Raw genomic sequence first — 23,534 nt, 5'->3', positions numbered from 1 at the left:
GTTGAAGTGATCTTACGTCGAATAAACTTTGAAAACACATGTGAATCTGTTATCTGCTTTACTTTTATCTGTTATCTTAACATTTTATCTGTTATTTGCTTTACTTTTTGACCCCTTACAACTTTGAAAAGGGCACAGTTTCAGCCCCACCCGTGGAACAAGACTGCAGACTCTGGGGAGTGTCCCAAAGGAGGTTTCTCTCCTCCGGAGCAGGGTTAGCAGGATGTCTTTTATCACTTTCAATCACAAACATCCTTGATCCAGCTTTACCACGGCTATTAGTCACTCGGGCTTTCAGTCTATTAAAATCACCAAAACTCTTGTACTCATATCCTTCCAACTGATAGCAGAAGCCTGTAATATTTACCTACCAGTGTCATTGATTTTCTGCCTCTCCAGGTAGAATCTCCATTTCTGCATCTTCAATTTCTCTTCTCAACTCTTCCCAGTTTCCCTTTCTGAGTCTGAGTCTTGCACCTTCCCTTGATTTTCTCTAGGTGCTCAGCAGTGCCCTGGGCAATGTTCTCCAATGCTTTTCTAAAATTTACAAGCAATTGGCTTTCTTATCAAGGACAAGCCAGTAGCTGATAACTGCTTCACTGGGGGTTAAACTCCTGCTGCATTATTTCCATTTATCTTCCTCCCTCCTGACTATTCTTACAAATTTAGTTACAAAGCTGAGTGCTCTGGTAAGCCACTGAAGCTGTTCAGTTCACTTTTTGTTCCCTTCTTCACACTGCAGTAGTACTGTATGATCCCAACCCAATGGATTCATTAAATATCCTTGTAAAAAAACTACATTTAAAACAAACCTCTTTTTCAGTATTGTAGCTTGGAGATTAGTGAGTCTCCTTACACACACTTCAAATTGCTTCTCTCCCTGGTTGACAAAACCAGTTTTTTATACTCTCTGGTTTATAGATAAGTTCAAGTAATTAAAAGAACCAACCAACCAAACCTACTTTCAAATGAATTATAAACCAGCTTTCTCTCTGCAGTATCTGATCCTGTGCCTGTCATGCTCTATGTGCACTGCTGGACCAATTGCTTGGACCAAGATTAGAGTCAATACGAAAGCAAATCCAGAGCTGAGATTTAAGTGTAAGCAGTCTGGTTTACCTCAAAATAAGGCAAGAACCCCCTCCAAATTTTCCTCATTATTTTCAAATTTCTCCCAATATAGTTGCACATACCAAGCACTTTACTCACTTGTGTAGATTATTTAAAAGTAAAAAGCCCCATTATCATCACGATCTCTACCTATTTTGCCACAATGCAGGTGTGTCTGTTAATTCTAATTTCCAATTCAGTACCAGGATTAGTTCAAATAATTTAATTATTCCTCCAAATGCTTTACCAAAACAAAGAGAGGACGGACGTCATTTCAAAATATACACCAAGAGGAAGTGAAAAAAACCAATCCAATTTAAAAATCCATTAAAATTCCAAAGACTTTTTTTTTTCCTGAAACATGAACTTGCATCTTTCATAAGAAAAGCAAGTGGGAGCCCCCCAGTACAGAAAGCACATCCCAAGTGCTTGGGCTCCCCACACAGCCAGACTGGGATGGGATTCAGCACTTTTTCACAGAGGTCTGGCACACAGCAGCAGCACACTCAGAAACATTTGTAAGAAAAATTAAAAAGCCCAGATGGTGTTGCTAGAAAGCTTGTTTGATGGCAGCTTCAATCCATTACAGGTCTCCCAACAATAAAGTACATTATTCCTGGAGGCAAACAGAATGCACCATCTCCAGCATCTCTGTCAGGAAGGGGGGCAGAACTGGATGAACATGGACTGACACAGAAGGGGTTTTACAGTAGGGTGTGTACAGCCAGATACAATGGCTAATCTTTAGAGCAGCGAGGTTCAAGCCTTCCATCCACAAATTAATGCCAAGGAATGAGGGGACAGTAATACAAGAGTGGTTGGTGTCATCAGGAAGTTCCAAACCTTTTCTCCTGTGCACTCAGAATATCACTTGTGTTTAAAAAAAACCTTTTTAGTTCTTCTCAAGAGTTTTTTTTTTGGGGGGGCACGAGGTCATTGCTTATTTATGTTGTCTTCCCAAGTTCAATTTTCTTCTGGATGGCACGTGCTGAGTGATAGATCAAGGAGTCAATGAAACCTGCAACTAAAGGGAAAAAACAAATGGGTCAAGCCAGACATGCCTCAAAGAGAGAACAACTCCCAAGGAAAGAAAACACGTCTCCCATTTCTTGCTCATTTCGCAGTATCCTTAAAAGTAAACTACTCTATCAGATGCTACCCTCAATGGCTGCTCTTTATCAGAAACTGCAATGCACACCCACCCAGGACACAAAGCAAACCAAACCACTGCCTTTAGTGCTCTCTGCAGTATTTCCCCCAAATCTCCCCAGTCCTGAAGAAGCCTATTAATTCAGTGCTTGTTTGGCACCACAGAAAAAACTCAGAATGGGTCTACTGCACCACAAATCCCCGACAATCCCGCTTCAATCCACCATTTCACAGGACAGGAACCCCGAGCTCCTGCCTTGGAGCGAACACAGGGTGCCAGGGAGCCTTTTTTTCAATGCTTTTATGAAGCTGCATGTTCTTTTTTCTTTTATTCAACACCTCAATACAAGGAATAAGTAAGTGATTAGTTGGCCCTGCACAAAGACACAAACACATGGAGCTGAGCAGATACTGATTAGCTACTCCAGAAGCCAGCACTGAGAATGAAGTGCAGACATTGAGATGGCTCTGCAGGAACAGCCTCTCCTCACAGGACACTGTCCAGTCCCAACAGAGCACTCACTGGAGCTCCTATGTCTGGGAGCACAGTTTGAAACCTCTGGGATGATTACAACCCATGGCAACCTGGGTTCACAGATTTTACTGGCTTTGGTTCCGCCTGAATCCAACTGTCTGCTTACAGACCCGAGCTGGCCAAGAAAACAGCACAGATGCCTTCACATAGTATGTGAAAACCAGCTTTGTTTGAGAGCAAAATGTTCTGTAGAGCATCAAAATGAAATATTATGACAGGTCTAATGAAATGAAATAGTATAATAGATCTACATCATCTACAGCATCTTGTAAGTCTGCAGTGCTAATTACAGTCTGATGCCACTCCTGTGGCTCTGCAGAACGTGCTATATCCCCTCCTGAAGGCTGAAATCATCTCTCCTCATCAAACAGGAATTTATTACCAGCCATTCTGACTTTAGAAAGAGTAAGATAGCAAATGTTTACACTTTAGAAAGAAAAAAGATTGAAAGGCGCAATACCTGTAAATATGCCTCCCACAATGGCACAAACTCCAGTGAGAAAGTGAGTAAAGGACCTATAATTTGAACAATCAGCATGAGCTCAGGTAAGGAACAATTCACTAACAAAAACTAATTCATAATTATCATAATGTTCATCATACCACATAAGTATGCATTATCTAAATACTCATAGCTGAAAATTCATAGATTTAAGAATTAATATTGGCTACAGAACAGAGTTTGTCACTGATACTTTTACTGAGCATCACTGAATAGCATGAAGAGCAAGTACTGAATTTATAAACCTAAAGGATGGACTTTTAATCCCCAAGACATTATCCATTCCTACCCAGAGAGAATGCACAGCAGGCTGCTGTAACATAAAAACTAAATCCCTAACTACATGTTAATACATTTTAAGGTATAGACATTGTCTGTCCCCCATTATGAACCTCAAATACCAGAGAGCTACAACTCCCCTGCAGTTACACGCCAGTGATTAACCCAGAGAGAAGGAAGAGGTTCCACACTGGCTGCAAGATGCAGAGTAAGGAACCCGTTGGACCAGCGTGGGTGCTGCTGGAGGTGCTGGTAAGATGGGTATGCTCTGTAAATCTAGCCCTCCCACTAAAAATTAGCCTGAACCAAGAATCATTACATCAGACTTCTGCTCCCTGCACCAGTTTTCTTTTCCATCTTGATGCTGGATTAAAATGCTTCATGTAATAACAGAAAAAACCCCAATCCCTTATGGATGCTCACATGGAGAAGAAGGGCCTCAGGGAGCACCTCTTCCTCTCCACTGCCTGGGAAGGGGCTCGGAAGGTTTTCGGGCATTTGCACTCTTCTAAGTGAGGATGAAGTTTTAAGCTATGCAAAATGACCAAATCAATGAAGGGTGAATGAACTAGACTGAAATGTCCCTTACCTGTGTTTCTCAGTCAGCTTCACCATCATGGGTGACAGTTCATACAGCACAAACACACCAGGTAGACCCTGGTCTCCCAGCAGCCCGTTTGCTATTTTCTCATGTCGTGTGACTGAGAACTGGTTGGTCCTTACCACCTACAAAACACAGGAAACAAACACAGCATTTTTCTGTTAACAGGGAACAGCAGAGGCAATTAAAATGTGAGTCCAGTGAACCACCTCAGTGCAGCCCTGCCCACCCACTCGTGGGCGGCCTGACAGCGGTTACAAGGAGTCAGAAAGAGCTTTATCACAATCGGGTCTATTTTTACTACAGGCTACCAGTTAAAGCCCCAACTAGCCCGAAGTATGAGGGATGCATCAGTCCCCAGGCTGGACTGTTTGGTCCCTGCTGGCAAGTAATGGCATAAGCTGTCCCTCTCAACCCCAAGTCCATGTCATCCTCTCCCAACATGCAGTCCAGCTAAGCATGCTACAGGAGACAGCAGTGCTGGCAGAAAGCTGTAGTTATTCAAGAGTGAGACAAAAGGAAATAATACATAAAGGCAGGAGAGTGCCAGGACTACAGGACACAGATTGCCCATCTTCACATGAATGAAGATCAACCTTCAGCATTCTTCTGTGCCCTGCCAATCTTCTACATGTTGTTCACACCAGTCCTATTCTTACAGCAAAAAACTTGTGTTTCTGTAAAATAAAATTATGTTTCAATATCCCTAATAAGCTATCTGACACAAATTATGATCCCAGCTGAGAAAGATACTATCCCAGTTTCTTTACCAAATTCCACGTTTGGGCGTCCCAAGTACTGAATGTACAACACAGTCCCTGGTATCCACCTGGCAACACTCCTGGATCCAGTTACAGGCAGCATCAAGAATATGAGGAGAAAGTGAAGGCTTTCACTTGCCAAAGTGACAGGAAAAAAGGTACTTACTTCACCATCTACTTTCCTATACACAGTGGGGACCACTTTGACAAAATACTGAAACATCATGGAAGCTATAAGCAAAGACAGAGAGAGACACAATTAATACCCACAATGACCTGGAAAACTTCACTGACAGGTCAGGTGGACACCAACTGGTTTGGTTCAACTTGTCAGGGAACATCTTTCTGCACAACAGCTGCAGGAGGATTTCCAGGACAGAACTGTCTGACATGAGTTTTCCTTTTGCCAAAGTAAATCTTGTTCCTCTTCCAACCAAACTCAAAACTACCAGCATTTTGGTCTTGACTAAATGGAAAACCTTCTACAAACCAATTATCTTGCTGCAGTTTTACTAGTAAAACTTCTTGAAAATTCTTATTGTAGCACATGAGTCTTGTTTTTAACAACACAGCCCTAAGAAAACATAGCCCTAAATGAGTATCCTATATCAACTCCAACTAATATTGCAGTTTACTCCTGAAGAAGCTTGGGATTTATTGTATCAGGAGATGAAAAGGAAGATCTGGATCAGTGAAGAAAAAAATAGGACTACCCTTTCTCAGGTCTGTTGCCTCAGACCAGCCTGTTCCTTTAGTTCTCTTAAGGATAACGGAATGCAGGAGTTGCTTTGAAAACCTATTTTTTATGAAATTCCCTGGAGGGGAAGATTATTCATCCATTTCTATAACAGAAGTAATTCTCACATATAATATCTTACAATATTATGCTGCAATACACATAAATTTGACCTGTTATCTACTTCTCCCACTTCTTTACTGGAGCATGTCTTCAGTCCTAATTCTTCAAGAATTTGCCAACTGGTTCTCTAAGGCTCAGGATGAAAAGCTTGAGCTTACAGACAGAGTTCTACCAGCCAGCTACAGGCACCCTCTCAGGGAATTTGGCACTCCACTACACCATCGTGATCGTACTGAGCAGTATGACACTTGTAATTTTTCTGTACTTTCTTTTAGGCTCCATCCTCTGATTTGGGTACAAGACAAGAATCAAAATCCACAGTGGAAAATTTAAAATTAAAGGAAGAATTCAAAGGATTCAAGTAGGACTAACAATCCCACCAGCACTTCAAAGCTTTTTTCTCCAAGCTTTATTACATACAGCACCAAGTGCCTGAAAAAACAAACTCTGCAGACTTCAGTGGATCTAAAAAAAATAACTCCGCAGTGGCATGTAAAGTGAGGTGAGGATCTTTCATAGAAAATGCACACAAGCAGGCTTGTGGAAATAAACTCATGCACAGCAGCAGCATGAGGAGAGAATTCCCTTTCATTGTCAAGCCAGCAAATTTGGAGCTATCTAGAAAAGATCAGCAATATTTCAACTTCACTGCAGCTCTTTCAGCTCTTACTGTTGCGTATGCCAAGGTCAGGCAGACACCACAGCTCTCCAGCAACTACTAATTAGGCCTGTTTTCTCTGCCCTGAATCTTCTGGTTCTCTCCTACTGCAGGTAGTAGTCAGACAGGGCTCTCCTTGAACTATACCTGAGGTAGGCCTTCAATAATGATGTGCTGTCCCTGCTGTGCATCCATGAACACTGAACAGAGAGATCTTTCAGAAAGGTCACAGAATCAAAACACGTTGGCAGATTTGTTCCACATGAATGGAGACACCTGCTCCAGAAAGAGCACAAGGAGGAGGAGTCCACAGAACACTCTCTCAGGGTTCTTGTTAAAACTGGGAACTTTTCTCCTGTAGTCTTCTAACACTTATTAATGCAGACACTTCAAAAGGGATTTCTCTCAGCTGGCTTTTACCTTGCTGTGCAGTGACGGCCGTCCCATCCAGAGGGTTCACAATGCCTGGATAATCCCTTCCAAACGAGAGGTGTTTGATATAGTGTGTCATATTGATCTGAAACAGAAATGCTCACAACTCAAACAACTGCACAGCATACGGGGGGCAAGGTAAGGGGACTAAAGGTCATGGTTTATATATTTTTCTGAGCATGGCTCTAGAACAGAGACAGGTCCTCCTCTGTGCATCCTGACAGTAAAACACTTGGTCTTCTTTTTTATTCATAGGAGATTTCAAGATGTGGAATTTCTCCTTATCCTGCTGGTAATCCCCAGATCCCAGTGCCCTTCCCTCCCATGCACAGAGCAGGCTCTCCCACCCACTCCTGTCCCTGCCACAGGAGCACCATGCTGTCAGCTGCCTCGGTGGCACAGGTATGAGCATAATCTGTTTTCCTCCCAGCACAAGGTAAACTCCAACAGATCCAGAAGCAGTTGTGAAAATGGCAGCCTTAGAAAACTGGGAAGCATAGATTAAGTAGCAAGGCAGGCTCAGGAAGAGGGGAACAGGCTTGCCAAGCAGCATGTAGATATTCCAGAACATATTTCAGAGCCCTCTATGAAAACAGGTCCCAGGTTCTGCTCAGATCGATAAAGCCAAATCTGTCATGATCAAATCACTACACCAAGATGTCAGTGTGGCAATAGCAGGGAAATCCAGAAGGAAAACAGACTAAGAGAACTGGAACACTACCTTGGGACCACTTACATTATCAAGTCCAAAGCTCTGCAGATCATGAACTGCAACAGAAAAATAGTTTAACAATACAGTTCAAATTGTCATAACAAGCATACCTGTCAACCACATTACAGCTGTATACCTCTCATTTCCATCACGATCTAAAATGGCAAGAAAGCTGCCTGGGATCTGCAGGATCATGGTGTCTATCAGCTTCGCTGCCTGGGGAGTCAAATGCCTTGGCTCCACTTCATGAAGCTGAGGATTAGTGAGGATGGCAAAATTTACAGGAATAGCACAGTACCAGAGAAATTCCAGGGCAGCACTTGAGAAGGACCAAACTCAACTAACCTGCTACACTAGATTTACACTGTGTGTGACCCATATTAACAGTTATGGCTGTCCAAAAAAACCTGTCCCCATAGTGCTCTGCTATGCCTTCCACAGGCAAGCCACCAATTAAGTAGTTTTATAAAAACTCCTCTGCAACAAGTGATTTACAACTCTGCAATAAAGTGATTTATACGTCGAGTTTCTAAAACAGTCTTCCACCAGACCACAGGTTTATTTATCTTTGATCACCGAGGACTATGCTAAGCACAGGTGTACACACTCTAGGTTGCAGATAAATGTTTAGCTAGCCACAGTTCATTTAACATAAACCAACAGGATATTTAGCCTGCTTAGAGAAGAAACAGGAGGAGGAAACAGATGATCTTTAAGAGACGGTCACCAAGGACCAGAGACTGTTATTTCTGAAGAAACAAACACAATTCTTCATTTCCCTAACCACAGCTACTAGCCCAGTTAGGCAAAATAAAGAGACCTGTAAAACATCCTAAGTTTGCCAAGAACTCTGTTTTTATAGAACCAAGACTTCTTCACTGTTTCAGTATCACAGTTTTAACAACTGCTCTCTGAAGAATTCTCCCCATCTTGCACTTCTGACCTGAACAACCACAAAGCCTCCTTAGACTGTGAAATTCAGTCCTGAACCCCTGAAAGGGGATTAACAGCACTTATGGCCATTCAGGACTCTGCCAACAGACATGTGAAGACTCCAAGGAACCAAAGACAGTCACCCAAACATATTGCTCCAAGGTGAGCTAGGACACCAATTTTCAAACCGGGGATGAATTTCATGGAGGAAAGTATCTCACAGGAGCACAGTGACAGGAATATTGTGAGTCACAAAAGGATGCATCGTGAAGAGGGGACTGAGGCAGGGACCAACATAGCAAATGTTGCAGCTCAGGGAAGGAGTGAGCAAAGCTGAGAGTCTGAGCCCTCTGCCAGATGTTACTGACTAAAAACACCACATCTCAACCTGTAGCCACCTTGATTACCCTTAGAAAAATCCAATGGTTTACAAACCCTGGGAAAACTTCCCACGGACTATCCAGAGATCAGCAGGCTCAGTGCAGGAATTCTCAGCAGAAATTCTCTAGCCTGTTGTACAAATGAGATTAAACGAGATAATTCTCTCATCTGACTTGAAAAGGCAGAAGTCTCTCCAACGTGTCAGGGTCTCCAACACCTAAGCTGCACAGTGCAGATAAACATTTGCCAACACTTTAACTCCAACACCGAGGTACTAAAACAATTTAAGGCAAGGATTCTCAACCTTTTCCATCTCATTTACCACAGAAGAATGAACTGGGATGGTTCTCCTTTTAGCTTCCAGGAAATCTTCTCAAATCCCAGCCTAGATCAACAGCTTCTCCCAAAGATTTTTGGGCACAGGAAATAACAGAAATGTTAGCTCTGCAGTAAAGTTTTTTGGAGGAAAAAAAGGATACAGCAACACTTACTCTCAACAGCGTGCACTGCAAAAACAAGCAGAGTAGGAGAGAAAAGAGAAAAGTTCAGGTCCTTATAACAAAAGATACAGAGATTCAGGTAGAGTAGCATTTCAAACTCATACCAAAAAGGAGAAGAGTAACATCTTTGCTAGTGTACCTTCTAGGCCATATAAAATGACTCCCTAAAGAACTGTATATGGTCAAGCAATCATTTAAAGAGTAACAGGGAACCCAAAATGCAGGAATTAATCACCAAAAGGAAAAACACTGTGGGATGTGCATATATGTTAAGTGAGCTCTAAAGCAGCATGCCAGACAACAATGCTGGTTATATTTAGATTCTTTTTCAGTGATAAGGTAACATAAAGGTCATTTTAGGAGCAAACAAAGCTATCCAGAAATGCACTCAAGGTTTACATTCACAACATATTAACACTCAAAGCTGGGTAACAAGGTTTTATTCTTAATCAGTCCTGTGCTACTTTCATCCCAGCTGATGCACAGAGAAGGTAACAAACCATGGGGCTGGTTTTGTTCGTTCTGTTGCATGATCCCAACAAAGGTGAATACCAGGGAGGATGGGGGGCAGGGGAAATGTATGTTTGGACATTACATCTCAAAGTGGGTCAAGTAAACTCTTTTTTTTCTAATTTCAAAAGCCTGTTCATGAACATTCAATGCTGTGCAATACATATATTCAACACTAGTCAGTAACTGTCATAGACTTACAAGGTCTTACAGACTTACAGGCCTCCAAATCCTTCACAGAGCAATTCTGATCCCCTTTGTCACATGTTAGATCTCTGGTGATGCTTCTACAATAGCATGGGGTTTGGTGTGGAGAAGGTATGTCTGCTCCAGAGGGCTGCTTGACAAATGCCAGGCATTCCCAACAAGTTCAGCTCCGATAAATGACAGTGCAGTGACAAATGAAAATGTCACGTTTGTGGTCTCCAAAACAGACTTCATATAAGTTTGTCCACCAGAAATGGGTGAGACCACATGTCCTTCAGCACCAAGACAACCAAACTCTGAAAAGAGTTCACCAGCATAAAAGGTCCTTAGCAATGCTGAGGATGAAGCACGACTCTCAGCCTCCTGTATTCAATGTGGGGATAAAAACAGTTCCCCAGCAGACACTGCTTTGGGACAGTAGTTAGAATGAGCTCACACATGCTCCTTCTGTGGCAGGGATACTGCACAGGTGATCAACAGAGGATTTAGATTTCCTCCACACTGAACTGGTGTCCTTGACTGATGGAGATTGAGTCCCACATCATTTTTTTTCAAGAATGTTGATGGGCAGATGAGCTCAGATAAGGAACTGGTATCTGTAGAGGTCTGTGCAATAGTAACAGGCCCACAACTAGTAGGGCTACAGGAAACCAACAGGGAAGGAGGCTGCAGTCTCTGCAGAAAAAAACAGTTAGTGCCACTTGCTCTTGGTTGACATTGAGAAGATGCCAAGGGACTTGAAAAACAACAACCAGTCTGCAGTCAAAGACTTGGTATCCTTTTGCAATCCAGCAACTGAAACATTTAAAAGTATGCAAAATAAGAGAGGCTATTAGGGGTCACCCAAGGATGCCTTCAAATAGGTTCTGGCTGTCAATCCCTAGTAGAGAAGGAAATAAACCCTCCCTACCTAAGCAGAACACCAATGAAGATGTACAACTGACCAGTGGCTTTGTGCTCTTAGAGAGCTAACAAAGCTCCACACCTTTCTAAAGCAAAGCTTGGTGGCTCCAAATAGGCAGTTCCTTTTCCAAGACCATCATCATCTCAAAGAGCAGTTTACCTGCATTTTTTCTTCCACAATCATCACCACAAATGAGGAGGAAAACAAATGGTAATGTCAAAAATAGCTTTATTCCTACAGTTGACCACGTAGAGGGTAAGAAAACCACAAAATCTGGACCACATACAGACTGCTTCATCCACAGAAATTGTCACAGTCATTGAGAGAGTGCCTTCAGGACAGAGAACGTCCTGAATGTTGTCATCAACACCAGTTTCTTTTCTAAGGAGTTGAAGGACTCTCATGAGACATTTTAAGTAATCCTGAAATGCTGTCAAAAAAGCATGATGGCCAATGTCTTTTCTAAAAAAGTGTTTTTTAGAACCTCAGCAACAGAATGGTCCAAAGATAACCTCAAGGAAGAATTGAGAAACCTCAGCTTCCCCTTGACCAGAAGAAATAGGGCAGAGGCACAGCTGGTGCTGGAGACTGTCCTTACAGAGGCACAAGTGAAAGACAGAACTTCACCAAAACGTAGCAGATGCATGAACCAAACCTCATCTCTCTCAATCCTAACCTAAAATCTCAGGTTAGGATTCAAAGCCTTAACAGACAACAGTGAAGCAACTCCAACATCAGCTAGAACCAAATGAATAAGCAGGAGAGTGCAGGAGAGCCAGAACTACTAGTTTCAGTGCCAAAAAGTCTGATTGGAAGTGCTCCAGTCCTCCTCACAATCTCTGTCAATCCTCCTCCTAATGACCTGGGATTCTCAGTGCAACTGGACCACAGATGAGCTGAGGAACGAGACAAGACCATTTGCAGCCAGTATGACATTCAGCAGCTGGGGGTCTTCTCTGACACTGGTGATGTAGCATCACAGTGCAGGCCTAAAGCAACCAGTTTGCAATGCTTCCACTCACTTGGGATGAAAATCAGCCTCACTGCTTGCTTCAAAAGCAACAGATTTCCAAGGCTTCAGCTCAGATGCTCTGGGAACACATGTGAAGCACAGAGATGGAGTATCTGTCCAAGAAGTGCAAGCATTATATTTATGCACAATAAGTTAATTAACCAACACAGATGGCACAAAGGCATAAGATCAGCTGTGTGAATCATCCTAGAGAGAACAATTCTGATAACCTGAGATTAGGAATTAGTAGTAACACACACTAAAACATCTAGTAGTAGTGAAAAAAAAAAGAAAAATATTAACAAAGCCTATATTGCAGAAATACCTCTTGTAGTAAAGTGCTCAGCTTCCAATGGAGAGCTGAGAATACAGCACCTCCTTATGCAAATAAAAAGGTATAAAGATTGTGCTACACATAACTGAAGATAAATAACTAAAAGAAATAAAATTGTACCTTATACAGTGCTGGTTCTGATTTGCATGTGTGTCAGCCCTGTGTCTTCTCTTACTTCTTATTCTACTCTCCAGAAAAGAAAAGCCATTTAAACTTGCTTTGCCCCAGGAGAGAAGTTTGAAGATGTTAACACCAAGCACACGAGTTCAGAACCTCAGATCAGGGTTACATTTGGAGTCAGACCTACAAAGTGCTGCTGAATAGGAGCCTTGGCACTGTCACAGCGGTGCCTCTGCCCATTCTCTGGCTGCAGATCTATGAAACAACAGGAACCTTCAGGAGAAGGGGACAGGAACAGTGTAAGAAACTAAAAAGCTGGTGTGCGAGCTTCAGTGTTTGAAACGCCCCAGAAAATAAAACTGTGGACTCAGGTCCAACCACCAGCTGTACAAACGTGGTACAGACACTCCAGTGGGAGGCAAGGACAGCGGTGCAATGGACTGAACTTTCCAGTTTCCTTCACCCCCATCTTCTCTACTGATTCACATCACTGGAGAATAGAAGGAAGGAGCAAAACTACTGTCAGTCATTAGAGTTCTGCACCAAACAGGTCCAGTAAAATTATTATTTTTAGTGTATTGCTAATGTGACTTTTGACAGTAATAGTTAGGAATATTCAGACCTCTCTTATACATTCAACTTCACCCTGTGTGACATTCTGTCAAGTGTATTAACAGGAGTGAGCACTAATGGAGACCTTACTGAAGGGATGAAACATCACATACATCTAAGTTTTTGTGTGGAACAACAATCCAAATGAGATCTTTTCATGTGAGTTCCGGAAATATCTCTCTCACACATCTCTGTCCTCTAATATTAGTCAAATTCTTTATCTGTAATTAAAGGGGGAAAAACCCAAAGGATTGTGAAGAAAGGTTATACTGAAGTATGTACAACACAATGACCAAGCTCTCAGCTGTCCATTTCCCTTACATTTTCAGGGAAAATTCCTTGTTTTTTGGTTAGTACCATGAAAACACTGCCAAGGAAAAGGTTGTGTAAAAAGCGAAATCACATGTTACAAGTAACTAGGAAAGCAAGAGAGAACGAAAGAAGAAAGTCATTAGGCCACTGCCTACATCATGCTTAGCCTGGACCTTAATTCTGGGTGCAGCCTGGCACCTGCAGACAGAGCTGAACTGAAAGAGGTTGAGAAATCCTGCAAAGAAGCTCAGAGGTTGAATGGCTTCCACAAAGGACCATCTGCATAAGCTTGACTTTCCTGCTAGGGAAAGACATGACCTGAGCCTGGCACAGGAAAGGTCTAGGACACCCTGAGAGGTAAGGAGAGAGCATGCAGTGACCACACACTCTTTTCCCATAGAGGAAGAGGCCAGTGGGAGCAAAGAAACGAGTGGATGTGTTTTGCAGGTTGGCAGTAACTATACAGCCCTTTTGGGTTTTACCTGTATTTTCCCACTGAATTTTCAATTCAGCTGTGCAAGACTTCTGGGGGACATGGAGTTAGAGAGCTTTCCTGACCTCAACCCCTCCTCTCTGTACACAAAGTACTTGCTCTCGGGCAGCCGGTCTGCATTCCTGCCTGTCACAGAGAGCAGATGCAATGCAGAGATGCTTCTCCTTAACTTGGATACATGCTGTGACAGTGTCAATCCTGGCTGTAGTAAGGTTGCTGTTGCCATGCTAGTTTAAGCACACAAAGCAAATTTTGCCACAATAAATGAGATATTTTTTTAAGAACAATCAATATTGTGGAGAAAACCAGGCTTTCTTCACTGTTGTTGTTTGCACAAAATTGCTTCTTCACCTGTAGAAACCGTGCTCAAAAGTTTGTTCTTCTCCAAATACACCAGACACTCTCACCAAGTACATTGCATTCTCCCCAGACCTTCACCTCAGTGGTACAGATTAAACTGGAGTGAGTGACAGAAGGGAAGAAACTCAGGCTGACACATTACAGCTCTTTGTGAAACCTTTGTGAAATTTCAAGCTTCAAAACCTTGATCAAGGGAAAAGATGGATTTGATGGGTTCAGTGGATGGTCACATCCAAAGGGTAGTTAGTGGTCCATGGCTTAATGTCCAGATGAAGATCAGTGGCAAGTCGTGTACCTCAGGGATCTGTGCTGGGACCAGTAATGTTTAATGTCCTCATCAATGGCACTGAGTGGGATTGAGAGCACCCTCAGCCAGGCTGCAGATGATACCAAGCTGACAAGTGAGGCTGACATCCTTGAGGGATGAGATGCTATCCAGAGGGACCTGTACAAGCTCGAGAAGTGGGGCCTCATGAGCTCATGAGGTTTAACACGACCAAGTGTTGGTGCTGCACCCGGGTTGGGGCAATCCCGCTGTCAATACAGGCTGGTGGATGAACAAGTCAAAACCAGCCATGGGGAGATGGAGTTGAGGGTGTTGGTGGACAAGAAGCTCAACACAGCCCAGCCATGTGCAGTCCAGGAAACATCTGCACCCTGGGCTCATCCCCAGCAGTGTGGGCAGCAGGGGAGGGGGCGGATTCTCCCGCTCTATTCCACTCAGGTGAGACCTCACCTGCAGTGCTGCCTCCAGCTGTGGGGTCCCCAGTACAGGAAAAACGTGGACCTGCTGGAGAGAGTCCAGAGGAGGCCATGGAGATGCTCTGAGGGCTGGAGCCCCTCTGCTCTGGAGCCAGTCTGGGAGAGCTGGGGGGGTTCACCTGGAGAAGAGGAGCTCCAGGGAGACCTGAGAGCCCCTTCTAGTGCTTAAAGGGGCCCTACAAGAAAGATGGAGACAGACTTTTTATCAGGGCCTGTTGTGACAGGACAAGGGGCAATGGTTTTAAACTAAAAGAGTGTAGATTCAGATTAGATATAAGGAGGTAATTGTATGTGCCAAAGGTGGTGAGGCCCTGGTACGGGTTGCCCAGAGATGTGGTGGATGCCCAGTTCCTGGAAGGGATTCAAGGCCAGGCTGGATGGGGCTCTGAGCAACCTGATCTAGTGGAAGGTGTCCCTGCCCATTACAGTGGGGTAGGACTAGTTGGCCTTTAAAGCTCCCTTCCAACTCAAACCATTCTATGATTCAATAAACAACCACTATTGTTCTGGTCACTGTGTATTTACATGTATATATACCCGAGGAAGTCCTTCACAACTTAAATTTTACTCTGAGAGTCCTAAATGGCAGAAAATACCCCTTCCAGAAGTACTGATACTCAGGTCCTGGACTGAACACCTCACTTGAGGTTGTTTTACTGCAGAGAAGCAAAGTTTTGTAGAACTGAGAGACTGCTCAGAAACATTCCCTCTCAAGTTCTTCCATGCCCATGTGGCAGCATCTCTAGAAACCACTTTTCTGTTCTAAACCCCTGTAACAAAACTTCAACATCCTCCTCACTGTAGCAGTGGTGTTGTTATTATGTATAGCAATGCAAAGATATTAGAAGAAAACAGTCAGACACCCTTGAAAGCAAAAGGTCACAATAAGCAGGAAAAGAAAATACTTTACCATGTACATGAGACTGCTGGAAACTTTTTCCTGGTGCAAAGTGGAAATTTCCAGCTACCTGCAGGAGAGAGTAACCTTTCATTAAATGGTCCAAGTCTATGTAAGTAAAGTCATTGTACTGGTGTTTGGATTTTTAAGACACCAAACAACTCATTTTCATAGGTGACAGTGTCAGCAGACATTATTATAAGAGAGGTATGAATTTCCCCTGTTCCTCACAGGCAGTGACACTGAAAGCCATAATTACATACTGATGTGGATAACAGCTGTTCTATGCAGATTATTCAGTGGATGTAAAAATGGGGAGAAGGAGGAGTTAACTCCCAGTAGGAGGGAATGGACTGGTGCAGCAGGAAATATAAAGCAGTATGAAAGAAAAGGAGTGGAAAAAGTAACTGAGAGTGAGCAGGGTAAGAAAACACTTAACATAATAATCAAAAGTGATCCAATGTACACACCCATGAAAATAAGCTGCATGCAAAAATAAAGCACTAAACCTACCATAAAAAAAAATAAATCCCCCCCCCAAAAAACCAAAACAAACAAACAAACAAACAACAAAAAACACCAAACAAAAAACTCCAAAAGATAAACTGTTAAAATTTAATCCTGGACTTTAAAAGGGATGTGGATATTAGGTGCCAATGCTCCCTGACACTTACTAGCAATCATATACACACAAAAAAAGGAGTTTGAAATACAACAAACAAAAAAATAGCCTAGGTTTGACTTCCAGAAGGCACTTGGGTATGTAACCTGTGTGTTCTGGTTTGGGTAACCTGCCAAATGGCAGAGTGGTTACCTGGTGCATCTTGTACATTTTCATAGATCACTTGCAAAAACCACTTCTCAGCATTTTCAGCTTTGATAACCAACTCCAATAGCTTTGCTTCCACTCTTTTTCTAAAGAAGATAACCCTTCACTCTCCAGGACCTCTGTGGGCAAGTTGTTGGTTCCTGCTATCTCCAGCATTTAAGACTAGAAAGGCAGGTGGGACAATTCAAGCTCAAAGAAGCTGCCTCTCCTCCTCCAGAAATCTTAGCAAAAAGACTCAGTACCCAGGTGGGAGAAAAAGATAAACCTCTCCAGCTGCCATGTTTCCTACCAGCCCACAGAACGTGAACCAGAATTAGCTTCCCACCGCTTTTCCTGACTCTTCTCCTGAACCCCATGACAGGTACAGGGACCTTGCTGATCCCAGAGGTTATTCTCTGACAGACTTAAACCTGAAAAAGGAGAGGAATGCCCCAACTCTGCCTTTTCATAGTCTTCACCATCATGCAGCAGGTTCACAGCAAAAGCTCTCTCTCACCTTGTTGACCTCTAGGAAACCATACACTTGGCAGCCCTCATTCTTCTGCTCTTGCATTTTCTGGCTAAACCCTTCCCTCTTGCACTGCTCTATGCTATCCGGGTTCTTGAAGGCCCAGCCTCGCCGCCTGTATGCTTCTCTGACATCATCACAAGTATTACAACACCTGCAAAAAGCACAAGCACCATCTTACCATCTTTATCGCTAACAAGAGATGCTCCAGCTCAGGACTTGACGGATTCTTCTTCAACAAAGCAATGAAGCAAACGCTGGGACTGGACACTGAAAGGTCGCTCAGCGCTCCTGAAGGAGCTCGAGCTTCTGATGTGCCTTTTGAGATTTTGAGGTGAGGGTTCAAGCTCTTTGAATGCAGGACTGGAGTCTGAAGAGGGCTGTGCCTGCCCATTTACACAGCCAAGGCAGCCCTTGGCCACACAGACAACATCAGTGTCCCACAGCTATAAGCAGTTTGGAGCTTCCTCATGTGAACAAAACATCTCTCTGTTTCTATTCCTCCTTTCCTCTGTTTTTAGGCCAAGATATTGGGCTAAAAGGGAAGCTTAATAGCAAACTTTCTTTGTGCTTTTCTACCTCTGGATAACAACTTGGTTACCAGAAAAAAAACAGGTTTCTTTCTTGATTCCATGTTTTGCTCGACCAAAGATAAGTTGAAGGCAGGAATTCTGAATCCCTCAACATGGAAACATCTCTGGGGAAGAACACAATTTGATAGATGAGACAAACCAAGTTACTAACAAGCCCCAAATAGCCAAAGTTAGTCCAGAACATATGGACTATCATGGATCCATTCTTACAGGAATTTGCAGGTAGGAGGAATGAGAAACACCAAAAGACACTCATTGTTTGTGCACGTGATAGATATTTGACCTTTGCTCCTGTAAGGATGCAATGCCAGCAGCAGAGGTGAGAAGGCAAGGCCATAACCAGGTTTTATGTCAAGACAGCTCATGTAACACTGAAATCATTTACACATCTCCCCTCTGGACACCAAATAAACCCAGAAAATATCTCATCTGCCGAGGTACAATCTCTTGCACAAGCTGCTTAAACAGGCATGTAGACAATCCAGACAACCTAACTGCACCTTCTTAACCATCATGAGTGCAGCTTTCAAAGGTATAGCCAAACCACAACAGCTCTCATCACTCTCTGAACACATGCCCAGGAGGAGGATTTCATTGCACAGACCTGCACAGACATTTGGAAAAAAAATACACATGCAACATATCTGTATGAATTCAAGTGCTAAGAAGATAGGAAAAAGGTGTAAAGGTTACCGAATGTCCTCCGACTCTGCCCCGTAACAGCTCTCGCAGCGATCAGCATCCAAAGAATTTGGATCAAACACTTTTTCTTCTTCTTTCCCCAGCTCTAAGACAGAAGAGGATTCAAAGTGATGAGGCATCTCTAGAAACTCTGTCTTGTATGCTTTTTCTGCTCTGTACACAATGACTGTTCCACACACGATGTGCAGCTGCACATCCTGCACCCAAAGCCCACCTGAAATGGTATGTACAGAGCCTGCTGAGGTGTGAAGTAAGACAAGAAGGAGTGTAGCATTTGTCATCTCAGGAACAGCCTCCATGGAAAGAACTGGCTATCTGTAAGCCTTGCTGGAGCATCAATCAGACATTACTTGCATAAAGATTTTCCTAAAATATTGTCTAAAGTAGACCCAATCAGTACATTATGACTGATGCAGGACCTGCTTCACAACACACTGAACAGTTTTTGTCCCCAGGCATTACATTTGCAGTATCACAACCCATGAGGGCTGCTAAGCGACACAGCAGTAAGAGAACTATCACCACATTCCCATGACAACTGGAGACTGCCAACTGTTCAGCTCTTGGCTTAGTTTAGCCTTTCAATATCAACAACAGAAATGTTAAAACTGAGCGATACAAAGCTACACACTTGGTCATGCCGATACGTAGAACCACACTGACTCCCAGAAAAGGGAATAAGGAGCTCATGTTTTGGAAAGGAAAAGTCAGAACAGTATTAATGTGAGGTTGCAATGCTTTGCCAGAATAATTTCTAGTTCGTATTGAAGTACAACGATGAGTCATAACACGTAAAAAATGTAGAGGACAGGTTTACGACGCCAAGGATCATTTATTACAGCTTGTAACCAATAAATCAACTCAAATATATTTATCAGGTATCCATTAACACACATAAAGTTAATAACGTGCAAGTTCAGGCTTAAGGGTCAATTCACTGGAGCCTTCCCTGGAGAGAGGCTCTTTCCTCGAACCACATCATGCCATCTGTCCATCTACTGTGATTTAAAGATACAAACAAAGCCAAGTATTGTCAGAACAGCTGCTTGATTTTTAGTCACAAAAGACCATTAACTGAGCACTTTATTCCTCAAATGCATCTATGGGTCCTTGTCATAATTTCAGAGGGACCAAGTAAAGATTTCCTTGTAAAAGTAAGGAGTATAAAAGTAGTTTAATAGATTCGTGTGCTACAAACTCTTCAAGACTTTGTGGCATTTAAAAACTCTACAGCTGTCACTTGTTCCTGTGAATCTCAAAACAGGCATACAGTGGGAAGACTACCAGAGCATCCATCCAGGACAGGCAGAACAGCATCTTACCATGTCTCTCCGCCTCTGGTGTCACACGATTGCCAGCTTTATCCAAACGCTGTTTAAACAGATTGTGCTCTACATCCAGCTGCTGCTCTCCTGCTACATCCATGGCATCGATGCTCAGATCTGAAACCAACGGGCAAGGAAAGTGGTCTGTAAACACATGTTTGTTATGGGTTCATCTAGCCTCTTAAGCCCTTGCCAAGGATGAAAATCATCCTCAGTTTTCACAAATCTGACTCACAAGCACAAGGCATATGTGGAAAAATAACATCTAGATTGATCTTCAGTTTATCTCCCCTTGATTTGTCAACGTACAATTCTGGATGAACCTGGAAACAAAGAAAGAAAACAGAGAGTCCCGTTTCACTTGGAAGCAAATCAAAAGGCCCCTTTCCCTCGAGTGCTCTGGCCCAGCAGCTGATTTTAAAGACAAGGTATTTGCCAGACACCTGAGTTGCTGCCACCCACACGGTAGCTCAGCGTTGCCACTTGCAGTGGCGTTAAAAAAGAGAATAACTGGGAGATGTCTGACCGTGGGGAGGGGCCGGGGGTCCCGCACTCGCTCCCCCTTCCTGGCCGGGCACGGTGGGCTGCTCGCAGGCGTGTCCAGCGCTCCCCTCGCCGGGGAAGCCAATCTGACCCCCGGGGCAACGCCACGAACTCCGGGGCTGCGCCGGCAAAGCCGCCCCGGGCCGCCCCGCCGCCAGGACTCACCTCCTTGGTGAGGTAGTACTGCAGCTCCGAGAAGAAAAGCAGCACCATGATGAGCCCGCTGACAGCCGTCACTGCCGGGGAGAGGAGAACCGCCGTCAGCGCCGCCGCCCGCCCGCCGCCGGCCCGCCAGGGCCCCCCGGCCGCCCGCAGCCCCTCGCTCACCCAGCGCTCCCCCGCACGTCTTGACCCGAAAGTCTTCCAGGGTCTTGGGAAAGGCGTCGAAGCGCTTCAGCCGCCACAGCGAGTCCATGACGCCGCGCGGCCCGGAACAGGACGGTCCTTCCGGGGCCGGGCTCGCCCGCGGGCCCGCCCCTGGCGGAGAGGGCCCGGCCTGCCCGGGACAGCCGCCCCATCCCGGCTCTGAGGCCTTTGGAGAGCGGCCGAGCTGTGCCCCCGGCCGGCTGTCGCGGTAACACCGCGGAAAGCAGAACGTCCCGGCAAAGTCCCAGTGCTTCGGAGGGAAAAAAGGGAAGGGAAAAAGAAGACAGAGAAAAGACAAGAAAGGGGACAGGGAAAGCAAACCTCCCCCCTTAATTCTCTCTCCCAGCTTCGATCCTTGCCGTGCTCTCTCCACCCCTTCATTCCATAACACCTCAGATTCCCGTTTCTCATCACAGGGAACAGCGCTGCCCTCAAGAGGGGAAATCCCACAACAGCTAAGAATAGCCTCGATAGGCCAGGGAAAAACAAGACTAATCTTTTCTTGAATGAACTTTTTATTGCAAAATATTAACCCCCCTATTTCTAAGAGATGTTTCAAAACGCAAACACAACATTTCCCACCGCCCAACATAACCCCTGTGTGGGAAGGGCACAGGATAGGAGCCCCGTGATGCTGCAGCTGCTCCTCCATAGGAAATCAGTGCTCAGAGGCTGCTCCAGTTCTGTCTCTGCCTCCAGAGAGCAGCGTTGGGCTCCCTGCGTGCAGCTGCCGAGGAACTGCACAGCTCTCGATGTCATCCTGGCTGTGCTGTCAGTCTCGTGCCAGTCAAAATCAGAGCAGGCTCTCTCAGAAGGTGATTTCATGGCAGCTGAGCCAACATGACAAGGTGCTGCTTCTGGAAGGAGGACAGCTCTCTCCCTGCTCCCTTCTCCCCAAATACACAGACTCACTGCTTTCCCCCTCCCCTGCTCCCAGGGGCAGACCTGCCCTTTCTCCTGCACAGCCTCAGTTCTCCTCAGCCCCTTTCACAAGGACAGGTGCCATTAGCTGTTGGGACTTTCTCTCTTTAGCTTCACAGCCTGACCATACATACAGCTTGTGTGGGATCTGTACCAATGCTCGGAGTCTGGGAGAAGCTCGGCCCCCAGGGCTTCTTGCTCTACACCCAGGCCTGGATTCTCCCCTGAGAAAATTATTGCAGCTCCCAGCGGTTAAACTGAGGCTCTGGCTCTGAGTTTTGTTACAAGTGCAAGTGGGTGGTGTGTCTGGGGAGACATGTGCAGGTCTTTGGTGTTTCCATAACAATCTGTGTTACTCTGGCCCTGGTTATAACTGGTGTGTAGTGCACCAGCCTAGGAATTGCAAGTAGCATTCAATAACAGCAATGAGAGGCAACAAATCTGGATGTTTCAAATCTCGAAAACAGAGGCACTAATGAAACAACTGAGCAAGTACATCTGCTTGGCATTAACTCTCCTTTGCACTGTCAATTCACCTTCTTCAGGAATGCCTCACACTGCTCTGTGTCTCTCCTAAGCTTGTTAGTATCAATATTAATGTGTTTTTCAGGCCCATGCCCTCTGACACTGTTATTACATCAGAGATGTTCGTGCCACTGCAGTTCAAGGTCTCTTATTTTTTTGCTCGAAAGTCTCGTGTACTTTGTTATGAACATTACGCTCATTAGGAAGCTGACAAATACATTTGAGCACAGTGAGAAAATGTTAAAGTGGAAATATTGTTAAGATACCCGACCAATTAAAAACATATTTCATCTAGAACAGCTGAGTGGAGACGGAATGGAGCAAGTCCTGGTGTCAAATGTGCAGTCTGAGAAAGGTTTGATGAAATGCATCCTACAAAGAGAACTGCCAGCACCTCTCAGTAGTGTCAGAAGAGCTGTTGGTCAGATCTGGATTTCTGTAGCCAACTTTACCTTGGATTTACTTAAGGAAACTCTGTGCATGTTGAAATCCTGAACACTGAAATTCACATCCACATTTGCTCCAAGTGTGAAACAAAGTCCATTTCTCTTACTTCCTACTTCCTTCATCAACAGAAAAAAACTGAGTAAGAATTGAAATCTGTGTCATGTTCTGTACAGCTGCTACCAGAGAGGATGAGAAGGACAACCTGCTGCTGTTCTATCAGGCCACAGATCTCTGCATCTCCAGAGATGGAGCAAAGTCCTCTGTCTGGCCTCAGGGTTCATTCCACAGACCACACACAGTCTGGGGTGCAGTGGTTTGGTTTTGTTACTTCAGGCTTCAGACCCATTATTGGCAGTCCCATTGAAGATGTGTTTCATGACATAGAAGAATCTACCAGGTAGAATGAAGTGTAATGGTTTAAAATTAATCCTAGTTGGCCTATTACTTGTGGTTATTTTCAACCCACTTTCAATGGGCTGGTTTTGCAAGTTGGAATATGAAGTAAAGGAAGTTTCTGTAGGTAATGCTGTACCCCCCCATCTTGCCAGATGCAGAAACGGGCCAGAATCCGGCATTTCAAGTGTGATTTTGGGGTCCTGGCCTTGCACGATAGGAGAGACAGGATTTTGCCAGTGTCTGCTTGGAGTAGACATAATAGATGGGGAAGTGTTTGCAGAGGCTCTCCTGAGAGGGAATCCTGGGGTTCCCTGTCAGCACCATCATTGTGTAAGTCAGGCTGGGATGAGCAGCAGTTCCCTCTGCAGATTGCTCCAAAGCAATTCTATTTGCTTTCCCTGAGGGAAGAAGCCACAGGGGGATATAAATGTTGCATGGGCAAC

General features: G+C 44.3%; 1 protein-coding gene across 2 annotated transcripts; it reads right to left on the bottom strand.

The window, feature by feature from the left end:
* Positions 1–41: 41 nt before the first annotated feature.
* Positions 42–20,915, bottom strand: ERGIC3 (ERGIC and golgi 3). 2 transcript variants are annotated; one of them, XM_027740383.2, is made up of 14 exons: positions 20,764–20,915; positions 20,602–20,672; positions 20,129–20,216; positions 19,891–20,010; positions 18,560–18,653; positions 17,262–17,427; positions 15,949–16,006; positions 9,404–9,418; positions 7,623–7,654; positions 6,875–6,971; positions 5,104–5,168; positions 4,165–4,301; positions 3,255–3,310; positions 42–2,134 (listed from the first exon to the last, which is right to left on the bottom strand). In XM_027740383.2, exons 1-14 carry the CDS (start codon positions 20,849–20,851, stop codon positions 2,055–2,057), a joined length of 1,167 nt encoding a protein of 388 aa, XP_027596184.1. In that variant the 5' UTR covers positions 20,852–20,915; the 3' UTR covers positions 42–2,054. The 2 variants fall into 2 exon arrangements, with proteins under 2 accessions (XP_027596184.1, XP_027596185.1); XM_027740384.2 differs by lacking the exon at positions 9,404–9,418 and having other exon boundaries at positions 20,764–20,913.
* Between the last annotated feature and the right edge of the window lie 2,619 nt (positions 20,916–23,534).

Source organism: Pipra filicauda, unplaced genomic scaffold, assembly GCF_003945595.2.
Source record: "Pipra filicauda isolate LSUMZ 115617 unplaced genomic scaffold, ASM394559v2 scaffold561_size491250_pilon, whole genome shotgun sequence".
In the NCBI taxonomy this organism is placed as follows: Eukaryota; Metazoa; Chordata; class Aves; order Passeriformes; family Pipridae; genus Pipra; species Pipra filicauda.
The sequence above is the reverse complement of the archived record's forward strand: the minus strand, read 5'-3'. Positions and strand labels throughout refer to the sequence as shown.

Coding starts and splice junctions, on each gene's coding strand:
- ERGIC3 (XM_027740383.2), bottom strand. CDS start 20,851: ATGGACTCGCTGTGGCGGCTGAAGCGCTTCGACGCCTTTCCCAAGACC. Junction 20,673..20,763: donor GACGTGCGGGGGAGCGCTGG/GTGAGCGAGGGG, acceptor TCTCCCCGGCAG/TGACGGCTGTCAGCGGGCTC. Junction 2,135..3,254: donor TGTGGGAGGCATATTTACAG/GTATTGCGCCTT, acceptor TTTTCCCTTTAG/TTGCAGGTTTCATTGACTCC.